The sequence below is a fragment of the Oreochromis aureus genome, linkage group 22 (genome assembly GCF_013358895.1).
Source record: "Oreochromis aureus strain Israel breed Guangdong linkage group 22, ZZ_aureus, whole genome shotgun sequence".
In the NCBI taxonomy this organism is placed as follows: domain Eukaryota; kingdom Metazoa; phylum Chordata; class Actinopteri; order Cichliformes; family Cichlidae; genus Oreochromis; species Oreochromis aureus.
Window position 1 is genome coordinate 34784058 of NC_052962.1, and position 13834 is coordinate 34797891.

The window sequence follows — 13834 nt, forward strand, 5'->3', positions numbered from 1 at the left end:
ACTTTGGTAGCATGCAGGTAAAAGTCCATGTGTAAAGAAAAAGAGAGAGAGAGTCCAAGTTTGGCCTTATAAAAACTAGTTTTAATTAACGTATCCACTGATTGGTGGCTTCATCTTTCTACAATGAGAGAATGTTTGTAACCTGTCTCTCCTCAAGCTGAACTAAACTTTGCACACACATCGTTACACATGCACCAATTATTAGCAGCTATATGTTTTTTTTAAAACATTTATTATAAAGTTCCCAGTTCTTTTGATTTTGGTATGTGTCATCCTCCTCTGAATGCAACTTTTGTGTTTATTTCACGTTCAGCGTACGTTGCCAACTTAACGGACTTAAAAAAAACATTGCTATGGAATTTTGTGGAATGAAGAATTTGAAAAACCACTGCAGGCCTGGTTTATAATTATAAAATATAATTACAATTATAAAATATAATTATAATTAATATAATTAGATTTACATTTTATACCAATAATCTAAATATGCAAATTAAAAACCAACTAAAGCTTTGAAATAAATGTGGTGCAGCCACCTTGTGCCCTCCTTTGGGCTCAGCCCTGCATGCTGCAGGTATCACTGCTAGAGAGAAAAAGAGAGAGAGGACGGGTGCATCAAAGTCTACAAGAAATCTATGAAACTTAAAGATAGTGACACATTAAAAACACGCTTTAATCTGAGCAAACCAGCAGTGCACAGCAGCAGATAAGAAGACTCTTCTTTACCTTTGTGCTTGCTGATGTGGTTGTGTCATAAAGGACTCTTATTGGCTTTTTACTCACAAAGCTTTCAACTTGCGCTTCTGTTGCTGACTCTTAAAAACATCTTCTTTAACTGTGTTCGCAGTCATGGTACCACCTCCACATTTTATAGTGTGCAAGCATCTGCTTTTAGTCATAAACGTGAATGAAATCCTGTACTGTCCAGCCCTGCACAACAAGTCTTCTTCCTACTGTTTTACGGGCCACTAACATGAGTCTCTTTTTTTTATTAGCCTCATAATGTAAAAACAAGGTGCCAACAAAGAAAAAACATCTGATAACCTTTAGCTACAGTTTAGCTTTTATAGCTTTTAGCTTAGCATTTTAAAAACGATCCACTTTTGGAAACAATGACAGTGATAAAGAAATCTTGGCCCGGATGGAGGCTATTGGCTCCAGACAGTGGAGCAGTTAATGGGTTCCCAAATCGAACCTAATATAACTGATTCGGGATCTTGTTCCCTTTGTTAAGTCTGACTGAATGACCAAAGCAGGTAAAGCAGTTTCACAGCAATGCAGCTCAAAAACATCAACAAAAGAAATGAGATATTGCACTTGAGCGGGGTTTTAAATATTGGACTATGATCATTTTCCCCCTTTTTTTAACTTCCAAGTAACAGAAGTACAAACAGTAAATGTACTAACTGCACACACACGAGCTGTAAGCCAGCTGGCACTGCATGCTGATAGGAAGAGTGCTGCCGTGTGTGGAGTCTCAGCTCAGTCTCAGCCTCAAACTACGGCTGCCAACTCTGGCACTTTCATGCACCAGCTCACACTCACAGTAAGTATGAGGGAACTGCAAAGCCACTCCATAATGGAAAACCACAGATCCATGGATTATATAGATCTCCTCGAAGTGCATCATCTGCCATGCATCTGCACTTCATTTCAGCACTCACAGAGGACACCTTTCACATATTTCCAGTTCTGCCCATTAACATGTTTTTTTTAAATCCTGCTACATCAAAACATGCAAACCTAAAACTTTCTAAGGCTGTCTCTCTCTCTCTCTTTAGTTTACACAGGTTTCACGCTGTGTTTGGCTAGTTTTTAACAATCTCCTCGAACTCACGAGATGTGTTTGAAAAGTTCAGAGTATTTCCAAACTGTTCTGAGACCTGAGGAGGGGACATTTGACCCAAAGAGACAGTGGTAAGTGAAACTTTGTCCTCCTCCCTACCATTAAGTTCAAGTTTAAGGGCCACTGTTGTGACAGAGGAGGAGATCCAGCATGAATCAAATTAGCAGATCTAAAAATGTCAGGAGCACTGGGAGTGGTCTGGAGCTTCTCAAGGGGAAAACCTTGAAGGGATTAGTGCAAAATTTACGTCAAATTTAGTGTTGTTATTTTTCATGCCCCAGGTGATTGCCTCTTATGCTGAAAACCTTCACAAAATTGTGGAATCACATCACTTCTGTTTTCTTTGTATAAAAAAACAGCTATTTTTTTCTTTAATAGTTATCCTGGCTTCATAAACATCAAACAAACTGAATTCTGTTTAATTAATTGATTTTTTTCCTATTTCCATCTCCCTTTGTTAATTTGTGATTCATCATTAAATATCACTTTCATCCAAACACAGTACACAAGCTTGTCTTGCTTCTCTTTAGCTCGTCGTAACCTTGTTTTCTTTTGTTTAACTATTAGTGCTGGTTTTAATTTGGCTTTTCTGAATGTGAATCTGAATTTCAGCCAGTTTGTTACAGTTCTGTCACAAACTCTGATTCCTGTTTCTGCCCTTTTCTTTTGCTGTGTATTTTCTATTTTCAGGTCATATTTATTCAGGTTTTATGTCCAGACTCTTTGCCCATGTGTTTTGCTTTTATAACCTTCTCACTTTGTTTTCATGCGGTGAAAATTTTAGACAAAGCTTACGAGAAACAACTAAAATCTTTTCTCGGATTTCCTTCTTGAAAGATTTGTATAATCCTTTCAATTGTTTCAGCTGGCCGCCCTCTTGTTGGGGCCATGCTTCCTTCAATCAGCCAGGTGCAACCACTCACTGAGGCCTGCAAACACTTTCTTTTATCTGCAGACCTTTTTGGATATTTAGCTTTGTCCTGGTACTTGTTTGCATATTACAAGGTGATTCAGTATATGTCTCTCTGCTTGATATAATTGCATTTTTTGGATGTTTCCTGAGGCCAGAATGTTGAGCTATTAAACAAAAAAATAGCTGTGGTTTGATTATTTGCTACAAAGTAAAACAGGTGATGTCTTGTTGCATTCTCAATCATCCAGGTAAGTAAATCTCCAAAAGTTGATTCTGTTCATCTGGACGTAGCGTTTTCAGTGGGACTAATGTAATGCTAAATTAGTGTTGCTTTGTCTGTGCAGGTATTGTTCAGTAGGTTTAGGAAAGCTTCCAGCAGAAAACAGATGCTTCCATCTTTTGCTTGTAAGAGCAAAAATTACTGCAGCGAGATAAAAGCAGGACGGGTGAAAAGAAGAACGGCTTTAAAAGTTAAAGAGTTTTTAGACATGATACTTTGACACCCCACATCAATGTGTTTATCTGTAAATACAGACTGAGACAGAAAAGCACCAATATAAAATCAGAAATTTTTGCAATGCTCAAAACAACAAGTGCCAAAAGATGCCCGATCTGCCTCGATGTGATGGCGACCAGCACCTGTGATATTCAGTTTCCTGCATCCAGCTCCAAGTGCACTTCACTGTCAGTGCAATTATTGTAAACAAGAAAGCAGTAACAGTGAAATGCATCCAGCCTTAAACAGTCTCTGTTCTGCTCTGCCTTTTGTCAGCCTCTGGTCTGGATTTGGGTGGAGATCTGCTGGATCAACAAAGAAGCTGCTCTGAGCTGTTCCTCCCATCAAAAAGGCTCAGGCCTTCTGAATTTCTCATGATGGCAGATGGTGGACGAAATGAAAGGCGAAAAATAACCAACATGTTTGATCTCTTCTGGAAGGTAGAAGGTGAATGTAACATGTCTGCTTTTGCCTTTGAATTTCGAGGCATCAGTAATTTATCAGTAATTTGACGCTGCTCAGAGGCAACTCTCTTTCACGTCATCCACACATTTGCTGCTAAAATGCATCAAAAACCACAAGTCAGAGCATCAGCCAACACTCAGTCCCATTTACAACTTCAAAAACTTGCATTTGCCGTCCAAAATGGGTCCACGACTCAATTGCTGCTCTTTGTAGCTGGAAATCAGACGTGTGAGTAAACATTTATTCAGTGTTATGCTGCGGTGATGAAAGTGGTTTATCAAACTCTTACCTCGAACAAATGTCCTGATTGACAAAGTCTTTTAACTGCACTTTAAAAGACACCTTAAAGCACCTCCTCTTCAAGGAAACCACATTTTAATCCTTCCATTATTACCTATTATAAGAGTATTTCTAAACCATTACACCACCACCACCACCAGACTGCACCGCTGATATAAGACAGAATGGCCTCATTTTTCTTGCCAAGTTCAAACATCACAGCAGAAATTGAGATTAATCAGATCAGGCAACATTTTTCAAATCTTCTATAAACTCTCGTCTCTGTTTCCTGTTCTTAGCTAACAGGAGAGGCATCTGATATGCTCTTCTGCTGCTATAGCAACCGCTTCAACTTCCTATCAGCAGTCTGGCCATTTTCCTCTGACCTCTGAATTTCTCTTTTTCAGATTAGTCTCTGTAAACCTAGATGGCTGTGTGGGAAAATTCCAGTACATCAGTAGTTTCTGAAAAACTCAGATCTGCCCACCTGACAACAACAATCATGTCACACATGAAATCACCTTTCTTCTCCATCCTGATGCTAAATTTAAACTCCTGGAGGTCATTTTGACCATGTATATGTGTCTAAATGCACTCAGTCATGTGATTAACTTTGCATTAACAAATAGCTGAACAGTTGTTAGATGCACCTAACCTAGAGTGGATGTAGAAAATATGACGTCATGATATTGATGCTGAGGCCATTTTTCTAGATTTTAGTGGCATTAATGTACTGCAACATGTTAGAACTACTAATTAATTTGAATTTCTCTTTTGGATTGTGTTTCATAGCAGCCTTCTCTGCATATAGTGGATTTTTTTATTGCGGGCACCAGTGATGTGAAGTAGGCTCAGCATTTTGGAGCCCCAACAAAGGATAACATCGTATTTCCTTTACATTGGTTTTCTTCCATCTAAGACGGAGAGGCATCGTGTTAAAATTGTTCCTGTTTTTCCCCAAACTACTATTTTAGGGTCTAAAGTCTAATGCTTAAAGAGGTTGATTGAGATTTTTAGCTAACTTTGTTTGTCATTTGAAAAATCCCTGAAAATAACGGCTCGGCACAAAAGTGATTTTTATTCCTTTTAAAGAGCCTTGATTCACCTTCACCAGCATCTGTGAGAGTCTCTGCCATGCAAAAGCTTGGTTTGAAAGTCTCTCTTCAAGGCTTAAATTAAAGAATTTGGTAAAACATTTCCTTAAACCAGTGCATTTAGCCTTACACTACTAACCCAGTTTGCTGCTTTTGATTTACTTTTCCATGTAAAGTGGTCTTAAATCTACTGTGGTGACAATTTATGGATGTGAAGCGCATCAGCCAGACGACGCCTTGATCCTCTGATCTGAGATCGATTTTATTAGTGTGAGTTTCTGCAGAACGTCTTTCTGGGCCTGATTGGAAATTGTGGCTATAGAGATCCTGCTGTATGCCTGAGAGCCTTTCTGTGTGACTGTCCTGCTGTCTGAGTGATGACTGTTAAACATCAGCTCTAGTGTTGCTGGAGGATAATTGAGTGTAATGACAGGCGGTGATGCTTTGGTTAAATGGCACTCTGCAGGAAATACACAGCTGAGTGATGAAAGGCTTAAGCACGATGATACTGCGGCCTCATGTCTTATTTTCTTTTCTGCAGATCACCTGACAGAAGCTCAGAGTCAAGGGTGAAAAGTGAATGTGACACAAAGAAACACAGAGAGCAAGCTGTTGACCCATATTTACTGTAACATTTTCCCTCCTCTCCCTCCCTCCGTCTCTGATTGACCTCCCTCTTTTACCCCGGATCTATTTTTAGCAGCCGCCGCTCTCACTCAGGCCTAATATAAGAATAGATGTTCCTCACAAGTAACGCAGCAGGAAATATTCTGCAGGCAATAATTTGGAGGGAGGGGAGGGCTGTCCAATCACCCTGACCGATTTAACAAGCTCTGTCATGCAGCGTGTCTCTTCTAGGTCCCATCACTTTTCATTCAACCCTCCGGTCTGATTTTTAGAAGCATTCTGATCCTTTAAAGAAAATAAATAATGTGATACGACAGTAAAACTGCTTGATGGTGTTCATAATGGGGCTCTTAGAAGACTGTTTTGCCTGCTTTGATGCATCGTTTGTTTTTTTGTTGTTGTTTTTTTGCTGTCCTCTGTGGGCTGCATCATTATTATTACTATAATTATACACTGTAATACATATTAGACGGTAAGCATCATTAGGCAACCTTATTTTTTAAAGTTAACTTGTTGCATTGCAAGATTCCTTCTATTAAAACTAATCAGCTACATTATAGCATTAACTACTCAGAAAGTAACTCATTAGAGCACATTTGAATGATCAAAAATAAGCAAAAGTTTACATTTACAGTCAGAGAAATAAAGTTTTCATGGAGTTCTGTGCAGTTCTGTGAAAGCTAAGTCCACCCTTACTGCCTCCAAAGGAAAGAAGAGGGTAGGTAGAAGCCTTGTGTTGCTAATTAAATGCACTAAATTAACTGATCAGCAGTGAGTGTGACCACCTCTATAAAAGCAGACGTTTTGGCAGCGTGTTCATCTGCAGTATTTAGGTGTGTGATAACACAATGCCACAATCTTCTCAGACGTGAAAGTCCCAGCAAATTCAATCCAAGGTCAGACCATGCAATGCTCAGAGAAACTGCAGAAAACCCAAGAACTACATTTCACACTCCACAGGCTAAAGTTAGTTAAATTCATGACCATACAATTGGAAAAAGACTGAAAAAATGTGGCTTGTTTCAAAGGGCTGTCAGGGGAAAGCCTCTTATCTCTAAAAACAACAATGCTACTCAATTAAGGATTGCAAAGTTACAACCGAGCAGAGCACAAGATTTCTGGGACAAAGCTCTTTGGACAGACGGAGACTGAACCAAAGTGCTGATGTTTAGTCATAATGTAAAGCACCACAACTGGAGAAAAACAAAACACACAATTCAGCACAAACACCTGATGTCAGGTTGTCAGCAGTTGTGCTTATTTTGCAGCCACAGGACCTGGTTAATGATTGAGTCAACCATTAACCGCTGTGTGTACCACAGTATTCTAGTGAGGCCGTCTGTCTGATGACTAAAACTTGTCTGAAACTAAATCATACAACAGCACAATGATCCCAAGCAAAGCAGAAAATATGCAACAGAATGGCTGAAAAAGTAAAGAATCAAGTTGTTGTGCTGACCCAGTCAAAGTCCAGACTGCAACCTCATTGAAATGCTGTAGCACGACCTTAAGAGGTCATAAACGAATGTCCACACACCTCAATGAACCGAAGCACCGCTGTAAAGAAGAGTGGACTACGTTCTAAGAGACTGAAAGTCAAACAGAAACAATCGCTTCAAGCCATTACTGCTATAAGTAATTGTGCAAGCTATTGAATTATGTGATGCGCTTAGAAAAATGACTAGTTTGATGATGAACTGGTGCCTGTGTAACATTTTTCAGGCACCTGTCTGAGTGGGGAAAAACTGTACCCTACTCTGACTGAGTGACAAAGTACAACTGAATAATTAATTCAAAAGTACTGTATGTAGATATCAGAATATAAATGGAATGGAATAGTAACAGTGAGCAAAGGAAGGGGAGTTCATTGTATATCACAATTTTTTATGGCTTCTGACAGTGGACTCATTTCTGTGCATGTTCTGCTAGACCGCAGTGCAGCATTCGATAGTGTTGACCACAATATCTTATTAGAGAGATTAGCACATCCCATAGTTATTAAAGGTTCTGTTCTGCAGTGTTTTGAATCATAGTTATCTAAAAGACTCCATTTAGGGAGTGCTCTTCACACACTAAGGTTAATTATGGAGTTCCACAGGGTTCTGTGCTGGGACCAGTTCTGTTTACAGTATACATGCTTTTCTCGGGGAGTGTGCAGATGATATCCAGCTTTATGTATGTAGGAAGCCAGATGTCACACACTGGTTAGTTAAATTGTTGGAATGTCTCAAAGACATAAAGGCCTGAATGACTTCTAATTCCCTGCTTCTAAATTCAAATAAAACTGGGGTTGTTGTGCTCAGCCTTAAAAAAAATCAGACGCAAGTATCTAACCAGATCTCTACCCTGGTCTTCAGTAACACTGCGAGGAATCTTGTAGACGATTTTGACCAGGATATATTCTTCAACGCATCCCCTCTTAGAGTAATGCTTAAAAAATTAGTTAATGCCTTTATTATTTCTAGGCTGGACTACTGTAATTCATTATTATCAGGCAATGATGCAACAAAAATACTGACAGGAATCATATTTCTCCTTTATTAGCTTCTCTTCGTTGGCTCCCTGGTTTCTTCCTGTTAAAAGGGTTTTTTTCCTTCCTACTGTCACCAAGTGCTTACTTGTAAAGGGTTGTTGATTGTTGGGGTTTTCTTTATGTTGAAGGATCTTTATCTTACAGTAAAAAGCACCTTGAGGTAACGCTTGTTGTGATTTGGCAAAAATAATTGAATTGAATATCTATGTAACTGTGCAGCAAACTGTGCATTCTGAGTCATGGCCAATTGTGCCCCAGTAGAACTTTACATCTAGCAATATGTGCATGGGCACTGTGGTGGTAAGACCAAACCTAAGAAGCAGCAGAAATTAAAATGTCAAAGTCTGAGCTATTTCTTGTTCTGCACTGGTAAACAATGACAAGGACACTGAAGTGCAATAACAATAACAGTGTTTTTTATTCTGCAAAAAAGCAGCTTTTCTTTCTCTTTTTGATGTACTCAGCAGCTGTGAGCCTCCACCTTTTCCTTCAGTTCTTCAGCGCGCTGGTCCCAACAATGCCGCCACTGTGTCCCTGATCAAGGTCACACAATATTCATCCACAGAAGTTGTTTTATGTCCGTCTCATTGTAGTTTTCCTAGTTTAACTTTTTGTTTTAGGCTAACTTCACAAACCTAGTTCCTGTTCAGAGACAGAACAACTAATATCTGCAGAGTTAAACTTCAAATTAGAAACAAAATTAAATCCCATTAAAGTGGAGATACTGTGGAAGCAAAGAATTCTAAAAACTCTGTTATTGTCAGTGTAAGTTTAGCTCTGATACTTTACTAAGATATTTTTGTTCTCCTTTATCCTCTGCTAACAGTTCCACTTTTTATTGCTTTGTCTCCCCTGCGTGCAGACAGTCAGCTCCAGACCTCACTCTCAGCTCACTCCTCACAGCGTCTGGAGCACACATTTCCAAAAATGAAAATATCAACTGGAGTTAGATAACGTGGCCGGCACATAGCTAGCATAATGTGCTTTGATCTACTTCTGACACAGCAAATAATAGAGACAGAAGAAGAGGAAGGGAGGGAGAGAGACTCAGCCAGAGGAGATAAGAAAAAAAGACCTAACCACAAAGGGGAACACACCCACTTATGAGACCAAAAAAAACACTCCAGGATATTATTTTGGATCTTCACACCACAAGCTTCTGCTCTTCTTCCTTATCATTCCTCACCCACTACAATCCCTGCCCCAGTCCCTCGCCATCCTGTCACCGGCTCCGCTCAATGACAACCAAAGGTCAAATTTTCCCTTATTTAAGTCCTCCAGCACCCTCCATTTGTTTCCATAAAGGAAAAGGATGAGGCTGTGATAGTGTAGACAGAGGGAGGGGATCATGGCTCTGGTACGATGTGTGTGTCATCACATATGAGCATGTGAAGGCAGGACACAACAGCTGGATGCTGCACATAATGGGAAATGACAATACACATGCAGACAGGTGACCATACTTTTCTTTATCAGCAGTTTGGGATATCTTGGGTTGTAGTATTTGTAGTGGAGAGAGACTTTAGTGGCACTGGCATGTGGGAATTTTCACAACTAAAAATGACCAGACTAAAACATACTATTTCATGATTTACTGCTGCGTGTCTATGCCATGCTGAAAGTCTTGTATCTACTCTTGTCTCTTTGTAGACCAGTTTCAGACCTTAGGAGAAAGAGCGTTTTCTTTTAACGTTTTAAACACTGAACTTAAAATTTGATTATTGAAGGTTTAGCCAAAATTCACCCAGATTGTCGCACTGGCTGCATAGCAGAAAAAGACAAACCACCAAAACATTTTCAGCCAGTAGAAGGAGGTTATGTCATTGGCATAGCTGTAAGTTCTAGGTAGCTAACTGCATGGCCATAACCAGCTATGGGGTTCAAGTACCACTGAACTCAAAGAACAGTTGCGTCATTAAGGAAGTGGATAAGTTATTCTCTTGTGCTGTTTTAATTTCAAGAACACTGGAAAATCGCTCATTTACAACAAGGCAACAATTCCTGGCTAACAGCACCAGATACCAACACTGTGAAACTGAGATAATATTCCAAATGATTTTGATGCAATGATACAAACGAGTCCAAAAAGTCGGAAACTGGATCAAGAAAATTAGCAGTAACAAGAAGGAAAAGTAGCGCACTCTGGTGACTAGTGCAGGGGGCGCTCTAAGCAAGGAAATGGTTTTCCTTTGTTTCCCCTGTGATTTCTGGACAGAAATGTAAAAAGGTGAATCTAGGTTGTTAGGACCTAAACCTTGGAAGGGAAAGATCAATGCATAAGGCCAACAGGGGTCCTCACAATGGTGTGTGTGCGCGTGTGTGTAGCGTTGACTTCACAGAATTGACCTACATGAGTTGAGTGTTCAGGCGCACACCTGAGTGCGCCGAGCCCGGTTCTGACTCATCCTGCAAGAGTCAATCTCAGAGCTTCCTGTTCATAACTCTCGCCGTGTGTGTGTGTGTGTGTGTGTGTGTGTGTGTGTGTGTGTGCGAGAGAGAGAAAGAGAGAGAGAAACCCGGTATCCACTGCCTGCGTCTTCAATTTATTACGTCGCAGCATGACGCACAGAAGAGGGAGAGTCAAGAGGAGAGAATGGATGGAGGGAGGGACGGAGGGATGGATGGAAGAAAGGAAGGAAGGAAAGAAGGGGTGAGTAAGAGGGGAAAGTGGAAGAAGGGAGGAGGGAGGAGATGGGGATTTTGTCAGACACCCAGCATGCAATGACCTTAGTCTTGTGTCAAGGCGGAGGTCTCTCTCTCTCTCTCTCTCTCACACACACACACACACACACACACACACACACACACACACACACACACACACGCACTGTCTGCATGCCCGGTGTCATCCATGTGGAGACGAAAAACGTCAAAGCGCATCTTATTCCGCTCACATCTCTGCTGCCTGTCTGTCCTGCCTCTCCCCTCACACACACGAACACACACACACACACACACACACACACACACACACACACACACACTGAGATGCGATAGTAATCCCTACAGTAAACTGTGCAGACACTACACCCTGAAAACAGACACCTTTATGGGCACGAAAAGAGCAGAAGACCACCGAAGCGCTGCAACTTCCTGCGGGATAATTAGCGATAAGTAAACCTGGAAAATCACACGTGTGTCGGTTTCATCTCATTTCTCTTCTTTTAAATTCTCCACATGCATGCATCCATCCATCCCTCCACATGGCGGGATATAAAGAAGCGTGCCCTTACTGATTGTCCGGGATCCTATGCAGCCCATGTTGTCTTACAGAGGCTCGTTCAGCTCGGGGAAAATAAAATCCATCCGTCCAGCAGGCATTTCTCCCCGGGTCTCTTTCTCTGCGCGTTCCCCCTCTCCTCCGTTCTCCTCTCTGTCTCTTCGCTGTCCTCCTCTCCTCCGTATGTGAGAAGCAGAGAGGGTGTGTATGTGCGTGTCATCCGACTCTCTCCTCTCCCTCTCTCTCTCTCTCTCTCTCTCCGCCGTACCGTCGTCACACACTCCGGTTTCCCCCAGCCACTGCTGATGTTGCTCTATCGCTCTCCCTCGCTTTGTCGCTGGCACGCACACACTAACGCGGACGCGAACACATTGTCTTACATGGAAAGACAAACACAGTCATGCAGAAACATGGATGTGCACACGCGTAAAGGACGGGCAGCGGGAGTTTCTTCGGTGCTCTTATTTCCGTAAAGGTTACAAGAACTTTCATCCAGATTTTACATATTTAGTCGCCACTACCAATTCAATGCAACACTCCCATTCCGGGAAAGACCCCAGAGCATGACTCATGAGGGACACCCTCATAGCTTAAAAGTAGGACGCAGATCTGATCTGATCGGGATATTTTGGATATGTTGAGACCCAAACTCAACCAAAGAACTCCACCTTCTACTTCAGTGATTTTTATCAACACAATATCTCTGCAATGTGTTTATTGGTTTTCTTTATTTCTTTAATTTGGCCAAAATTTTCACTTTTGCTTCAGTGTGTAAAGGTTTGGGGGGTCAAATGTAAAGGTCAAGGTCAGTATATGTTTTTGGCCATAACTCAAGAATTATGACAAAATTATGACAAAATCTCCCACAAATGCCTAACAGGATCAAATGAAGCCATGCCCAGTGTTTTGTCTGTTTGTCTGGTTTTTTTATGTCCTGAAAAAAACAAACATTTATGGCCAATTTTGAATGGCAGACTGAGGAACAAAAGAAAGGGTGAAATAAAAAAAAATCTAGTCATTACTCAAATCAAAGAAGTCAGACCTGATTAAAATTTGACAGATTTCCCCTTCAAGACCATTTCCTGTTGCATCTCCAGACTGCTTTCAGTGTGTCTGCTATTTTTAGATCTCTCCATGAAAGCCTATTATGACCATGAGTACTTGTGATTTCAACTATAGCCCACTAAATTTGTACAGAGAGCAAACATCAGCTTCTCTTTTAAAACTGACCCGACCTTTAGCAGTTTCCATTTTGACAAGTTCCCTATTTGCAAGTCCAAATACAGCCAAACTGCAAATGTAAATGTGCCATTGTGGACTTTGTTTGCCACAACACAGGTTTCCTGTATAACCTGCCCAGCTCACTGGATTTGGTTTCCTGAGTCTTCAACATAAAATAGAAAAACAAGTCTAAATGTCGTCATTTTGACAGAGAGCTTTAACAATAGCCTCTCTACTGTCACCTTGCACAAAAAACATGTTACTTCATTTATTGCACTGATACAGCAGCAGAACGATAGCTGCGCTCTTTGGCAAATATGCTTCTTTAAATCTAAAAGCCATCCACCAGACAGAAATGAATATTTACCTCAAATGATTTCCACATCTGCAGTTTGTCTTCACAACAGTGTTGACACAGTCGAGCTACAGAAACAACTTAGTAGGGCCAGATGTCCAGTGTGTCATAACATTAGAACCAAATCTGACCAAAACAACATTTGCATAATGAAAGTATCCCAGAATAGGCTCGAGAGTCTTTGCTGTCGGCCGCTGCGGTGCTAAGTTTGGCAAACTTTACTGTTTCACTTTGTCCACACAACCTTTCAGTGTGAGAATCATTTGCTGCTTTGAAGTATATTTTTCAAAAACATAATTATATTGTAATGTTTATCAGTGAAGTCATTAAGCCATTGTCTATAAAATGACATGATCCATAAATAAAAATGATGAGTAAATAAGCTGTGACTCCAATAATTTTGACATTTCTTCACAGCAAACATTTTAAATGTCAAGGAAAAAATGCCATAAAGTAATTAATGACATTAAAGATGAGTGTTTTACATTTAGGGGAGTCGGGTAAACTAAGAATCTCTATGAGTTCTCAGTTAGCTGTCAGAGCTTCTCCATTGGTGTAAAAAAGCAGTTTGTCTTTATCTGAAAAAGATGACAAATAAAAGATGTTTAAATATATTCACCTAAGAGTTTTAACGTGACCTGACCAGTTAACTTGATATATAAACCTGGGGTGGTACTGCAATATCCTCACATGTCTTCAACTCCATAATCAGCAGTTTTAGTGAATAGTTGGTGTTATTTCTGATTACAGCAGCAGGCAGTCTTAGTTCCTGTTTATGTTGATGA

The 13834-nt window shown here is 40.5% G+C and overlaps 1 protein-coding gene across 7 annotated transcripts in view; it reads right to left on the reverse strand.

Annotated features, from left to right (window-relative positions):
• The window catches only part of fam131ba (family with sequence similarity 131 member Ba), a 78936-nt gene extending 66957 nt beyond the window's left edge, over positions 1-11979 (reverse strand). For 5 of the 7 annotated variants that reach the window (XM_039606143.1, XM_039606141.1, XM_031729376.2 and 2 more), the window contains exon 1: positions 11487-11977. In XM_039606143.1, coding sequence (XP_039462077.1) covers positions 11487-11514 — 28 coding nt within the window. In that variant the 5' untranslated portion in view covers positions 11515-11977. Of the gene's footprint in view, positions 1-11486 lie in introns of all 7 variants that reach the window. The other 2 variants (XM_039606142.1, XM_039606144.1) reach the window with 2 other exon arrangements.
• Positions 11980-13834: the final 1855 nt, after the last annotated feature.